The sequence below is a fragment of the Phocoena sinus genome, chromosome 3 (assembly GCF_008692025.1).
Source record: "Phocoena sinus isolate mPhoSin1 chromosome 3, mPhoSin1.pri, whole genome shotgun sequence".
NCBI lineage: Eukaryota > Metazoa > Chordata > Mammalia > Artiodactyla > Phocoenidae > Phocoena > Phocoena sinus.
Window position 1 is genome coordinate 160,241,411 of NC_045765.1, and position 14,975 is coordinate 160,256,385.

Genomic DNA, 14,975 nt, shown 5'->3' on the forward strand with positions numbered 1-14,975 from the left:
GCGGAATCCCACTCGCCCATCCAGTAACGGCTTCTGGACCCGTGGCCTCCGACCCTTCCCGCTCTCCTCCACCCCACTCCCCCGCCCCCGCTCACGAGAGCTGCAGCGCCGCGCGGCTTGGGGAGGGGTAATCCGCCCCGGAACACACGTGAGCGGCCCTGGGGCGGGGTCGGCGGAGGCGGCTGAGGGATTTCCCCCACGCCCCCAATGCCGGCCCGCGGTCTCCGCACCTCCCCCGGGGTTCGCACCCGGCCCTCCACATCCCCATTCCCAGGAACGACCCTCCGCTCCTCCACACCTACCGCCCCGCTCCAGTTCCCTCCAAATACCTCCCCCCGGCCCACCCCCTCTGCTGCGCCGCTCCCTCCCCCTCCCCGGGTTTCCCCGGCCCCCGCCGTCGCCCCCCCCCCCCCCCGCCCCCCAGCGGCCCGGCTCTCACGCGCCGCGGAATTCGGCACCGCCTCCATCAGAGCCGAGCCCGCGGTTCCGCGGAGCAACCGCCGCCGTCGCAGCCGGGCCCTCTGCGTCCCCTCCCCGTCCCGCCTCTCGGCCCCTGGCGCCCCAGGCTCCGTCCCCACCCTCCTCCCGCCCGGCTTTCCTCCCTTCTTCCTTCCTCCCCACTCCTTTCTCCCTTCGCCTGCAGCTCGAGCCGGGGGCGCTAGCCGGGCTGGCAGGAGGGCGGCGGCGGTGGCCCCACCACCATGAGCTTTGAGGGCGGCCCCAGCGGCAGTCGGCGCCGCGGGGAGGAGAGCCGGGACGCCGAGCCGCCCCCGTCGCCTCCGCCACCGCCGCCGCCGCCGCCAGGAGAGCCAGCCTCGGTCCCCGCGCCCCCGCGCTACCTGCCACCGCTGCCCGCGCCGCCCGCGTCCCCCGAGCGCCCCGCGGGGCCAGACGAGCCGCCAGCGGAGGTGGCCCCGCGGCGCAGCGGCGCGGAGGAGCTGCCGCCGGCAGGGCAGGAGGCGGCCGCGGCTGGCGACTCCGGGGTAGGTCCGAGGCGCCTTCCGGAGACGACGGTCGCGGAGGCGGCGGCGGGGAAGGAGGGCCCCGGGGAGCCGGAGGTCCGCGCGGGTGGGGAGGGAGAGCGGCGGGGCTCCAGCGACCGGCCCGAGACGCGCTCGGTATGCAGCAGCCGCAGCAGCAGCAGCGGCGGCGGCGACCGGCGCTCCGGGTACCAGCACCAGCACCACCAGCCCATCTGCAAGATCTGCTTCCAGGGCGCCGAGCAGGTAAGGCCCGGCGGGCCCCGGGCGTAGCTTGCTGTGGGGTCCGGCAGGGCTGGGCTGGCTCCCGCTCTCGACGGCGCCCTGTCAGCACCACGGACAGCGCCCGCCTCTGGGTTCCTGGGCTGAGCGGTTGCCTGGCGGCTCCTGCGCGTTCCCTTTTCCTTTCCTGTGAAGACAGAATTGTCCCGGTGGCGAATAGTGTTTGCTTTGGGCTACACTTGATTTTTTTCCCCCTGGTTTTGCAGTTACACATTCCTCAGGTGTTTTAGTGTTAATGCCATAAGTATCTCTTGTGTGAATTCCTTGATGGATCTGGTTTATACATAGAGACAAACCTGTATTCCTTTTCTACAGGTGTATCGTGAGGCAGATAGTCTTAGAGGACAAACAGGGGGTGAGTCATGTCAAAACCAAAAAGGGCAGGGTCTTTCCTTATTGCCCATTTCGGTGACTCAATATCACTGAGGTGAAAAGCATGTTAGAGTTTTCATAAGAGAACTAAAACTACTTTGACCTTGTGAAAGAAAGAAACACAATTCTAAAATTATAAACTCCATTAGAGGTGCATGCAAACTTACGTGCGAGTAATCACAAAGACAACAGGGATAATACATCTCTCTTACAAAATGTGTGGTCTGAGAAAACATTAGGTTTAATATTTTTCAAAGTAAGGAAATTGCATAAGAATATGCAGGATTTCAGGAATATAGTCCCCTAAGTCAATATTTATGATGCTACAGTTAGAAGAAATAAAAGCATAATGCTATTGCAAGCTACTTTCTGGGATGGCATGCATTTCTTCTTTAGCAATGATTAAGAATAACTGCAGAGGAATTGCATCTGACCGTCCACTTAAAAGTTATTAAAGAGATTTAATAGTACAGCTTTTCCCCTAGGGTATTGGGAGCTGTATCCTGCAGATATTTCGTATGTTGGTAGAACATTTATGTCATAACTCTAAGTAATATCTTTGAAATAGTTCTAAGACTTTAGTTGCATTCCCACCAGAGGTATGAACATTTAATTTCATTTTCTAGGATAGAGTTTGATGCTTGTATCCTTCTGGGTAAATGGCTTTGAAAGAAAAGAAAGCAACTGTTGGATTTTTAAAATAGAGACACAATATAAATATTCATACTGAGTTGTTTTCTTTCCAGGGGGAGCTGTTAAACCCCTGCCGATGTGACGGGTCCGTTCGGTATACACATCAGCTTTGCTTGCTGAAGTGGATCAGTGAGAGGGGTTCCTGGACCTGTGAACTCTGCTGTTACAGATACCATGTCATAGCCATTAAAATGAAGCAACCTTGCCAGGTAGACGTTTGTGACATATTTTTCCCCCTGAAATAATGTTGCTAGACATGAGGATATTTGCATATGCTACTTAAGACATTTTATGCAAATCACACTAAAACCAAGATTTAGAATTTGTAGAGATGTGCTTTGAGAAATCTGTGACATTTTTATCTGAGAAACTCAAAAGCCATTTTTATTCACATGGTCTCCTTTATTTGTTGTTTATTGATGAAATTATACCCATCCTTGTTTCTAAAAGGGCAAGTTGGTACAAATGTCTTACACTCAATTAACTCAGTTTTATTCATTAGAACCGTTACACAAATTATTTTGTTAATTTAAGCACTGAAACTCTAAACGGGCTCCATTTACAGAAAATAGATGCACGTAAAGCAAAACTTTACTAGTCTGGAAACTTTGGTTGAACCTATTAGTTCTAATCTGAACAGTCTTTTTACTTAACCAAGCTTTCTTTTTCATATGAGTTTTTTTCACAGTTACATTTTGCCTACTTTCATTCATTGCTCTGTTCAGCTACATAGTGGATGCAGAAGTATTCCCAACAGTTACTCTCAATAATACTACCGAAATTGTATATATTCTTAAAACTTTTAGTGCATAATCACATAATAACATAATGCCCATAACCCGACAAAAGCCCATGGAAAAATAGGCTTTTGGTTTATTTTGGTATAGTGGAACGGATTCAGGTTCTTGGAATAGACTGGTGGGATGTAAAATAATACTAAGAATATGACATCTTAGATTAAAGCAGAATAGTGTGTAATTGATGAGATCTGACAATGACCTGGGACTGAAGTTCAGCAGACATAAAAGAGTAGGTTCAAAACACAGAGACGAAGGAGGTAATGGAAGGAAAAGGAAGAGGGACTTAAAGTTAGGAGGGAAACAGTGATAAGATCTAGTGTTCTCTATTTCTATTTAAATTACCATTTAGTTTGCATTGAGCAATAAAACAGGTGAAATTGTTAGTGATTGCAGAAGGAATCTGGATGCTGAATTAATAATTTAAATTTCATAGTTTTTAATTTGTGCATCCTTCGTATAGTTGCAATTAATTTGCATCTCTGATAGTCACCATTTAAGGCATGACTAGCAGGTATGAAATGAAAGTATGAATTTTCTCAAGCTGATCTCAGGCTTATAAATAATTTGGAAAGAAGATGAATAACTAATGTGGATGAATGATGTTATCACGGTGAAGATAGGCACAAACCTGACATATTTTCTCAGAACTGCTAATTGATTGAACTACTTGGTATCAATTTATTGATCCATCGTTCTCTTGAAAAACAGAGGGAACCGTGTCCAAATACCAGAATATGAGTAGTATAATTGAATCTGCAATAATTTTATGAATAGAGTATGTGGAGATGAGAAATGGAGAGCTTTGAGGCTCCAGTGAAAAGTCCCATGAGAAGTGCTATGGTCAGATGTTCAAGAGCTGAAGTAGATTGCTAAATATTTCAAAAACTTTAACTTATGGCCACAATATATTAATTCACTTGGGCTGGTTACTTCTGAAGTAAATATAAATAGATCCTTGATATAATTTTAAAATAGAGAAGAGACAAAGGGTTGGGGCAAAAAATACTATTTACTAATTCTAATCCCATAGCAAAATGAGTTATTACTGTATTTTGCTTCATTTAAAAAAATCAATAATCATTTTAACAAAAACAGTTCCCGAAGTGTGTATATGATATGACCAAAAAATCAAAAGAAAGCAAAAAGCAACCAAAAGCCAAAAACTAACCTGGTATTACTAATACATTTAAGATTAATTTTATTATGACATATGCAAAAACTGCCGTAATCGGTAGCCTGATCTGTTTGTTGCAGTGAACTGCAACATAATATTTAGAAACAAAACTGATATGAGTATGATGATGTACTTCAGATCATGCCTGAGAACATAACTTACCAGGACTGCATTTTACGTTTATAAAGCTCAGGACACTTAATGAACAGAAATCAGTTATAAAATCCAAAGTGTGGATTATTATACCTAGGAGTAGTTTATTCTCAGATAAAATGTGACTGATTGTCTGACATTTCTATTACTGATGACCCAGAAACTGAGCATTTACTCTGATTTTTGGCTTTCTCCCTTGCTGGTGTGAGGCTAATCAGATTTAGCATTTATCATATCCGTGCTTTTATGGCATGGCAGAGATCCATTTCCTCAGGATCAAACAGGAACCATGTTATGACCCTTCCCTTCACTTTCCATATCCCTTTGTTCTAAGTATAGAGCCCTCCCAGAGCTGTGAGTGGGTGGTTCCTTGGATGTTCAAGAGAATAATAAACATTTACCGAACACTTACTTTGTGCCAGGCACTGTTCTAAGTGCTTTACACATAGTGATACTGATATTCAGTCTTCAAAATAAACCTGTGAGGTAGAGAATATTATTATCTCTATTTTATATGGAGGCAAACTGAGGCACAGAATAAATAACCTCTACTAGGTGCATATCTAGTAAAAGGCAAAGCCAGGATTCAAACAGTCTGGCTCCGAGCTTCATGGTCTTAGCCACTGTGCCCCCACTGGAAAGTGTTCTTTTCAACTTCCTTGTAGCCATCCTGACGTGTCTGGGTCCACCACGACTTATCCTGTGTTATGCTAAGTCAAGCAGGAACTGGTTTCAGCCTGAGTCTCTATGAGGGTCTAGAAAGGCTTCGACTATCTATTGCTGTATAGTCAAACTACCTCATATACTTAGTGGTTTAAACAACAACCATCATGTATTATCTCTTAAGAGTCTGCGGGTTGACTGAGGTCAATTGGGAGGTTGCTGTCCACATGCGGCACCATTCTGGGGCTGTGATCACTAGAGTTTTGACTGGATGGGAACACGCAAGGTGGCTCACTCGTTTGACTTGCTGTTTGTGCTGGCTGTTGGTTGGAAGCTCAGTTGGGGCTGTCAGCTGGTTACTCACTTCTCTTTCCATGTGATGTGGATGGCTCACAACCGTGATGATTGGGTTCCAGGAGCATAAAAGAGGAAGTTGCAGATCTCTTAAGGCCCAGCCTTGGAAGTGACATGGCTTTATGTCTGCTGCACTCCCTTGATTGAAGCAAGTCACAGGATCAACCAGATTAAAGAGAAGGAAAAATAGACTCCACCGCTGGAGTCTGCCCTTCTTTAAAGGGAGTGGACATCTTTAATCCACAATTGGAGATAGCTTCTAAAATGGCACTCTCTACCTACTCTGGTCTTTACATTTGATCCTCATCAGGTCCAGGTCAGTCAACAGGCATCACTATAACTTCTCTCCCGGGGCTCAGAAATCAAGAAGGTTAAAAAATGTATGGGAGTTTGACTTCATCAGTGGTGCTTGAGGCATATACTAAACCACTTTCAGAAGTGATTATTGCCATGGTGTACCTCTGGGTGCTCAGAGGGACATGGGGACAGAGAAGGAGAGGAAGAGCTAACGAGGAAGCAGGTGTGTGTGTGAGGAAAACATGTTGCACCGTGTCTAAAACCTTAGTTTTAGACACAGAATTCTAATCTCAATGAGAATTTGGGTCTAAATCTCCCCATTTCGTGAGATTTTAGTGATGATTAATCTGTTTAATCATGTTTAATGCTTAAACACGACCCAATAGAAAACTGATGTATCCTCTACAATATATTTAAACTTTAATTACTGTATCATTAGCAGTAGGAGTTAATTAAGACATTAGAAATAATTAACATGCATGTACGTTCCTACCTCCTTGCAGAATCTCTTTTATTGATTACCATATTCAAGATGATGCATTAATGATATTTTAAGAGTAAAAGCTAATTCTGTTTTGAATCTCACAGTATGGTATAAAATAAGTGCAATCTAAGAACCTATAAGATCAAATTTATTTTGAGATGGTGATACTTTAAACTAATTAAGCGAGTATATTTAGGTTTATGAATGCTTTCAGTACTTTTTCGAGAAATAGAGATGTTTGAAGAGATAACATTTACTAGATGAAGTGTTGTATGGGAAACTTTAAACTTTTTGTAAGAGATGGACTATAATGCCTAAACATAGGAAAATAGAGCGTTAACGGAAGGCAATAGCTGTGTTACCGTGGACGAGTCACTTAACTGTTTGTGCCTCAGTTAACTCATCTTTAAAAGATAATAATGGCACCTGTTTTATACATATTTTGAGGATGAAATACATACATACCTATAGAGTGCTTAGAATGGTGCTAACAACAGTAGGTGCCATTTTAATGTTGGCTCTGATGATTTTTACTTGTTCAATCAGCTAGCAGATGGGGACCTTCATTTGCTCACAGCAACAGTGCTCACAGGTCCCTGTTATCTCCTTCAATCTCTTGTCACCAAAATGAAGTTAATGACTCTTCTTTCCATATCATTCTTTATCTCTGGATATTTACTCCCTGCTTTTTCTAGGTGAGCCCACCTTGGTTTCTGACCAAATTTGTTATTGTAAATAAAGAAGGAATCAGCATTTAAAAAATCAGATGTAGGGCTTCCCTGGTGGCACAGTTGTTGAGAGTCCGCCTGCCGATGCAGGGGACACGGGTTCGTGCCCCGGTCCGGGAAGATCCCACATGCCGCGGAGTGGCTGGGCCCGTGAGCCATGGCCGCTGAGCCTGCGCGTCCGGAGCCTGTGCTCCGCAACAGGAGAGGCCACAACAGCGAGAGGCCCGCGTACGGAAAAAAAAAAAAAAAAAAAAAAATCAGATGCAGTGAGCTATAATGATCTCAGCACGTGGGAGCATATTTACTCTCCAGTCATCCCTCCCCATGGGTCTTCATTGGAGTCAGCTCATAAGCGGAGTTATGAGATGCTTTTGCATGTGGCCAGGCACAAGTCAGCGCTCTTCGGCATCACTGGGTACTGGTGTGTGTTTATGCTTTGGAAAGGCCCCTGGTGGTTGGGGTGTATGTGAGTAAAGCAGGAGGTTGAAGAACCCCCAGAGATCCCGGGCAAGGGGCAATCGCAAAGGGCACAGGCAGGTAGTCCAGCATCAGTCACAGCGAATCGTGGTGTCCATCAGCGTTTTTTCCTCCTTTGTTACTCAGAGCACCAGAGGAAAGGACTGGCAAAGGACTTGCGGAGTAGGGATTGAGACTTGCAGATGGGCCCACCTGTCTTTGCGGATAGTAGAGCCCTGGCCATCTTTACCAGCCTTTAACTTTTGTATTAGTCTTCCCCTTACTGCTTTTCCTTTAAACTCTTCTTACAGCAGTGAGAATGACTGGAGAGACTCCTAGGAAGGAGGGTAGTTTTCATTTTTATCCATATTCTTATCATGATGGGGTTCATCATGATAGTTTTGAATTAGAGAGGAAGTTGGCACCAGGTAGGTTCACCTTGGCTACTGTTCTAAGGTGCAGCTTCTGAACCTATTTATAAAGCGTTTATAGAACTTTAATGAAATTCTTGAGGGCCCTCTGATCATTATTTTCCTAAATAGGGCTCTGTCATGAAAGGGGTATTTCCTTCTTCAGAACTGATTAAGTTGTTCTCACGCACTAGAAGAAGCTGACAGATCCTCATTGAAAATTGACTGCGATTTTGAAAGTGTATTAAGAAAACGTCAGCGCATGACAGTGTTGCATGCTGTCAGTTGAAATATTTCAAGGCGTTTGTATTTTATGGATTAAGAATGTCTGCATACCTACAGCCTGGGTGAAGTGGTAAAGCCACCGCTTTTACTTTTTCTCTAACTGTTGCTCTTATTAACATTCTCTGTAGGTTTGATAGCAAATGACAAGCAGAGGGGAAGCTTTTTATTACCATGCCTGAATAACTAAGGAACAATGTTAAAACGTAATATTTAAATACATGTACTGACATATTTGATAGGTAATTAAAAACGTCAGGATTAACAAAGAGCACATCACGAGGCAACTCTCTGGCCTTTGAGGTGATTTTTGTTTCATTTGCTTACTAATTCTCAAGACACTCAAATCTGCATTTTACTCACTAGAACAGATTAATGATCCTGTAGTGAATAAAATATGTAAATTATACTTTGTCTGCTACTATAGCCATCTTATTTACTGTATAGACCATATGTACAGTGATTTTACAATTTGTTTCAAAGCCAGATGGTTCTGAGATGGTAGTAAAAAAAAAAAAGATGGGGACCATTTAGGGCACCGTGGACTGATGTTTGCTTTTATCCTTTATGCAGAGAGGATTGGGGCTGATGTGGTCCCAATGGTGATAGCTCTCCAGAACTTTCTTCTCCACATGTGTTTGCTTTTCTACATTCTTTATAGCTCTTTTTAAATGTATTTTCCTTTCGACGCCTTTCTCTTCTTTGCTCTCTTGGCCTCTCCACTCAGCTGCCTGTAGAAGAAAGGAAGATCTGAGTGGGACAGATTTTGGAAAAGATTATGTGACACAGCTCAATGTAGCTTGACAGTCATTTTCTTGGTCACTTTGTGGGTATTCAGTGAGTATTTGTGGTATGAATGAGTGAATGAATACATGAGTCAGTGTTTTAGAAAGGTAGAGAGAATCATGGGGGTCATGTTCATATTTCTGCAGTGAGAATATGACTTAAGGAAACAAGTTGCGTTTACCGCTCACCCATTAGCCATCTACTGTCAATTTTCAACGTGTTCTTAAATTGATCTGATAATTCTATTCTGAATCTGCCTGGGAAAATATGTTCAGTTCTTCAGACCACAGGAAGAAGTCTTAAGAGCAGGATCTATTTTTAAAAACCTAAAATAAAAAAAAAAAAAATGCTTCCAGTGAGACATATCTGCTCTTTTCAGAAAATAAAATGTCATGAGAAAAGCCTCCGTGAATGTGAAATTACCCATGTGTGACACACTTGGTTTCTTGAGGTTGTCACTGGTTGAAGGATTTCATCGAGCATTTGTTCAGAGGATTTGAATAATTTGTTGGAAATTTTACTGTCTGATTGAAGATATAGATGAGCTGCTAGGAATGTCTACTGGGTATAATATTTTTGATGTGAAATCTGCCACTGGGCTGAAAACAAGGTGATGGGTTTTTTTTTTTTCAATGAGCAGTTTGTACAGCTGCAACATAACTTCGAAAATGAGTTTCCACTGGTGAGTACAATACTCCAACACAGGGAAAGGCAGCAAGAGAACAGACTCTTTATCCCTTACTCATTTCCTGCTTTGTCTTGGCGCGTGGCTTTGCTGTGATGTGACTGATGTTTGCTGAAAGGATTGGAACAAAGGAAACTCAGCTCCCTTCTATTTTCGGACTTTCTAAGAGCAGAACGGGATGACTCTGAGGGCACAGCTAGAGTGCTTCCGACCCTTCAGCGTGGCAGGGAGGGGACGAGATAATCACCTACAGTCACAAGTAAATGGATGGCAGACACTGAGGACTTGGCCAAGAAAAACTGCACTTGTGGCTTGTGCTTTCTGTATCCTTGGATATTTGACAGCTTCTTGCCTGTGCCCATAACTCATAATTCAACAGCTGTTCTTATGACTCAGCCAAATGAAGTCCCACATGAGTAGAGGTGGGCTGGGAGCAGTCCCGTGGGAAGATGTGACAAAAACCTGGAAGCGTTTCTGTGTAGGTAAAGTCGATAAGAGAACTTACTGGGGAGATATTTCTTATTCAGTCCTTCCTTTAGGTGTATATGCTCTGAAAGCTACTGTCTGGAAACCTGTTTTTTTCTTCAGTTTTCATCTATTTGACATAGTTCATTTTGACTGATGACACCTGGGCACTGTATCCTTAACATGGTAACAGAGTTCCATCGCCCTAATGTGCCTTTTGGTTTCATTTCTCGTTTTGGTATGCTAATTATGTACAAGTGGCCAAGGCTTAATTTGGGCGTAGGGGGCCTTCCTCATATGAACTGAGCATCAAGCTCTTATTTCGGGAACCCTCTGGGCACTCCTTTGTTATATATGGACCTGCAGTTGTGCGCTGACACTTACGTGTCATGGCTCCCGAGGTACAAAATAGTTCAAATAAACAGGAACTATTTTAAGAAATGTATACAGGCTTGCCTTGGTTTGTTCAGCTTGTTTTTTTTAAAAAAAAGATTTTAAGAAGGATAACATCTCTCACAAATATTAGGGGATTTTACTTACTGTGAAAGAGTATTCCAGAAGCCACGGGAAATACTTTTGCTCTTTTCTCCCCCCTCCCCAGTATTAACTTCTTTTCTGTGTTACATTTGCAGATTTTGATATCAGTATGTATGTAAGTGCCCCCTCTATTAATTTAAAGGAAAAAAATAAAGAAAATTAAAAAAATTTTACCAAATTTTGGTAAAATTAGTTGCAATCTTGAGAGTAGAGTGGTAAAGAGCACAGGATTTGCCAGGCATACATTGAGCATCCAGTATTTCTCTTACCCTCCTTCCACCTCTTTCGTTCTTTTCTTGACATACCTGTATCTTTTTAGTGGGAGCAAGTAGATGGGAGGTTTCCGGGGGAACCTCCAGTTCTTTGGAGAGAAAGACACAGTGAACAGGGGTAACAGCCCTTGCCCACATTGTGTTCTCTAGGACCAACAAGCATGCCCAAGTGCAAACCGGGAAGGTTAAAGAAAATCTTGAATGAAAAATCCCTTTCAATCCCCTCCCGAACTGTCTTTCTTTACCTTTCATACCACAGTAGCTTCTATGAAAGGCATTTTCAGATCTAGACAAGACTTTTCGGCAATTTGAGAAGTAGTAGAAAGAAGTAGGAAAATGCTAAGCCAACAAAATTACAACTAACTGTAGCTTTGAGTGACACATGGTCCTTAGACTACGGGGGGAGAGACACTGAAACCTCCTTGGGTAGTTTAGTGAAACGTGTAAGGATGGCTGAGGAATCTCCCTACCTCCTGTCTGCCTCTTCTCTCTGACCTACACCCTACTAAGACTGAAGATAGTATATGTTACATAGGAGGAAATCTGAGGAAGAAATACGTTACTTTCATTTTGGACATGATTAAGCTCTACTACAGTAAACTCTAGGGGAAAATTGTCAAGCATTCCTTGAATTGCTTGTGGGGGAAATTCCAATGCCAAGTGATGGTGAATGCATGGAGATTATTAATATAACAGGGCATAGCGTTGGATGAATATGTGTTTATTTTTCGTTTAGAAGATGATCTTACTCATATCAAGGGGTAGCCTCAAAATATTTCATCTTTTTTCTCCTACTATAAATTAAATAATCAGTACTTCTTTATCGATCAATAAATCACTACCATGTTGCAGGCACTGTTCTAGGTTCTAGAGCTCCAGAATTTGTTAAAACAGGCAAGACCTCTGCTTCTAAATTTAAATTCTTGATGATAAGGGACAAACAGTAAGTAAACAAGCTAGGTAATTTTAGATTATGTTAATAATTCCAGTGGAAAAGAATCTGAGTGATTAAAAAAAATGGAATCCTACAACGAATCATGTGATACTGGATTAGAGGTGGGAACATCAGTATAAACTCATGTTTTGCTTAATAGAGATACAAACGGTTACATATGGCAATTTTTTAGAATCTGTGCTTGTGCATGGGTTAGTATACACACATACATTTCCTAGTTCTGTCTATTGAGAAGGCCTAATAGTAACACCCCAGTAACAATAAGTTTACCTAGCACCAGATCTTGGTTTCCAAAACCATTCTCCAATAAAAGGAACCAGTCTCATACAAGGTGCTATTCTTACACAAGATGAGACTGGAGTATCTTGCTCCAGAAAGTGGAGTGCTCAAAAAGACAAAAGGATGAGGCATAGCAAAGGAACATAAGAGCCAACTTGAAAGAGCCCCCAGTGGCTAAACCAGGAGTGATTTGAGCAATGAAACAAATAATGTAGTTTTGGGTTATAACCTAAACTCTAATATGAACATCTATGAGTGCATATTGTTATAAATAAATGACTGATTGAATCAATAAATGGGGGAAATAGACAATCTCCCTTACAGAAGAATTCCAAATTATTTATTTATATACCGTCCCCTCCAGGAGGTGGACCTCAACTCCCCCTGGCCCTTGAGTGTGGGCTGTACTCGGTGACTTGTTTCCAAAGAGTAGATTGGTTACAGAGTGGAAAGTGGGGAGAGGGAGTAACTTTACAGTGGAGAAGCCTGGCAAATGCTACCTAAGCCCGGTGGCCAAGTTTAACATTATCGGTGATGTCATGTTGATACTGTATGCCTTCGGTATGATGTAATGAGACTACTTTATCTCTGTGGTCTTCCCCCTAAAACTCCATAGCCCTAGTTTAACCATGAGAAAAACAGCAGGTCAAACCAAGTCGGGGGACAGTCTGCAAAATACCTGACCGGTACTCTTCAACACTGTGAAGAAAAAACAAGGAAAGTTTGACAAACTGTCACAGAGCAGAGAAAGCTAAGGAGACATGATGACTAAATGTCACGTGGTGTCCTGGATGGAGTCCTGGAACAGAAAAAGGACATTAGGGAAGAACTAGTGAAATCTTAGTAAAGTGTGGAGCTTAGTTAATATTATAGTAACGTACCAGGGTTGGTTTACTAAGCTGTAAATAAATGTACCTTAGCAATGTAAGAGGTTGACAGTAGAGGAGACTGTGCGCAGCATATATGGGAACTCTTTGTACTATCTTCACAACTTTTATGTACATCTAAAGCAACTTTAAAATTCAGTTTCTTAAAAATTTAAAAAAAAATTTTTATTTTTTGTACACGCTGTGCGGCATGTGGGATCTTAGTTCCCTGACCAGTGATCCGACCTGCACCCCCTGCAGTGGAAGCACTGCAGTCTTAACCACTGGACCGCCAGGGAAGTCCCCCGTGTTTTGTTTGTTTGTTTGTTTTAAAGGTATGGGGAAGGCTAAGTGTATTTAGTTAGAAGGGGTAGGGAAAGTCTTTGAAGAGATGACATCCGAGCTTAGATCTAAAGACTGATGATGATTTCCCTCTGAAAAAACTCTTTGAAGAGCATTCTGGAAGGGGGAGCGGCTAGACTAAAGACTCTTAAGTAGGAAAGAGCTTGTTGCATTGAAGGGAGTAAGAAGAAGTCCACGAGTGAGTAGGAGTAGGACACCTTGGGGAAGCCGGGATGCACCTTATCAGGGAGGCCATCGTGAGGGAGGCGTGTTTCACTCTAGGAGCAACGGGACATCACTGTAGAGTCTCAGGCAGAGGAGCAATATAATAAAAGTGACAGATGCCTTTGGTTACCTTGTAAAGACTGGGCTGGAAGGAGCCTGGGCTGAGAGCAGGGGTGCTGTTAGAATGCTCCCCGATGGCGGGGAAGGACATAACAGGGGCGCTCATATTAGGATGACGGCAGCAGAGATGAAGACGAGTGGATCCATTTGAAAAATGCTTTGAAAGTAGAAGCAAGAGTTAAAAAAAATTTTTGTAATTTATTTTGTGACAAAACACCTGAACTGAGTTGAAGCTGTTTATAGTCTTTATCTCAGATAGTGTCAACTTTCATATATTTTGCCATAGAAATATTGTGATTGGTTACAGGATGTTGACCTAGATCCCGCTGAGCGTGTGGGATATTACATAATACAATAAAAATGTACCATATCATATTTTAAAAATCTGGACAATTTGGAATTCTGAAACACATATGGCCCAAAGTGTTTTGGGTAAGGGATTTGGGTCTAACATATGGTCTATCTTGTAGAATTGTTCCATGTGCTCTTAAGAAGAGTGCGTACTCTGCTGTTGTTGAGTGGTGTGTTCTATAAAGGTCTGCTTGGTGTAGTTAGCTTTTAGTGTTGTTCATGTCTTTTATTTCCTTGTTGATCTTTTGTCTAGCTGAAAGTGGGGTATTGGAGTCTCTAAATGTCATTGTTGAATTGTCTTTTTCTCTCTTCAATTCTGTCAGTTTTTGCTTTATATATCTTGGGGCTCTGTTATTAAGGGCAAATACATTTGTAAGTGTTAAATCTTCTTGACAGATAGACTTTTTTATCATGAGAAAATGGCCTTGGTCTCTAGTAACAATTTTTATCTTTAAGATATTGGTATAGCCACTCCAGCTCTCTTTTGGTTACTGTTTTGTGATGTATCTTTTTCATTCTTTTACTTTCAACCTATTTGGTTTTTGAATCTAAAGTGTGTCTCTTGCAGACAGCATATAGTTGGGTTATTTGGACCTGTATATAGTTACTCCTGAAATAGAGGCTTACGAAAGTCAACGAATGTTGTTGAGATTGCTTTTTTTGTGCAATTATCAATTTAGAAGGATCTGTTATTCTGTTGGAACACGTACAGTTCTGCCAGGTTTTGGATTTGTTGTTTATTCATTTATTTATTCATCCATTTAATAATCCAGCAAATATTTATTAATTACTTTACTAGGTGCCAGGCACTGTTCTAGGGACTGGAGATGAAAAAAAGAATAAACAAAAGAAATAAAATCCCTGCCCTCAGAGGGCATACATTCCAGAGAGGGAGATTGATAATATACAAGTAAAAATTCCAAGTAAAAGAATTAGTAAATTAATTAATGGTAAGTGCTAAGGG

At 42.5% G+C, this 14,975-nt stretch overlaps 1 protein-coding gene across 1 annotated transcript in view; it reads left to right on the plus strand.

Moving 5' to 3' along the window:
• Nucleotides 1-468: 468 nt before the first annotated feature.
• The window catches only part of MARCHF11 (membrane associated ring-CH-type finger 11), a 118,892-nt gene continuing 104,385 nt past the window's right edge, over nucleotides 469-14,975 (plus strand). Inside the window, exons 1-2 of the mRNA XM_032627620.1 lie at nucleotides 469-1,226; nucleotides 2,381-2,536. Coding sequence (XP_032483511.1) covers nucleotides 702-1,226; nucleotides 2,381-2,536 — 681 coding nt within the window. The 5' untranslated portion in view covers nucleotides 469-701. The remainder of the gene's footprint in view (nucleotides 1,227-2,380; nucleotides 2,537-14,975) is intronic.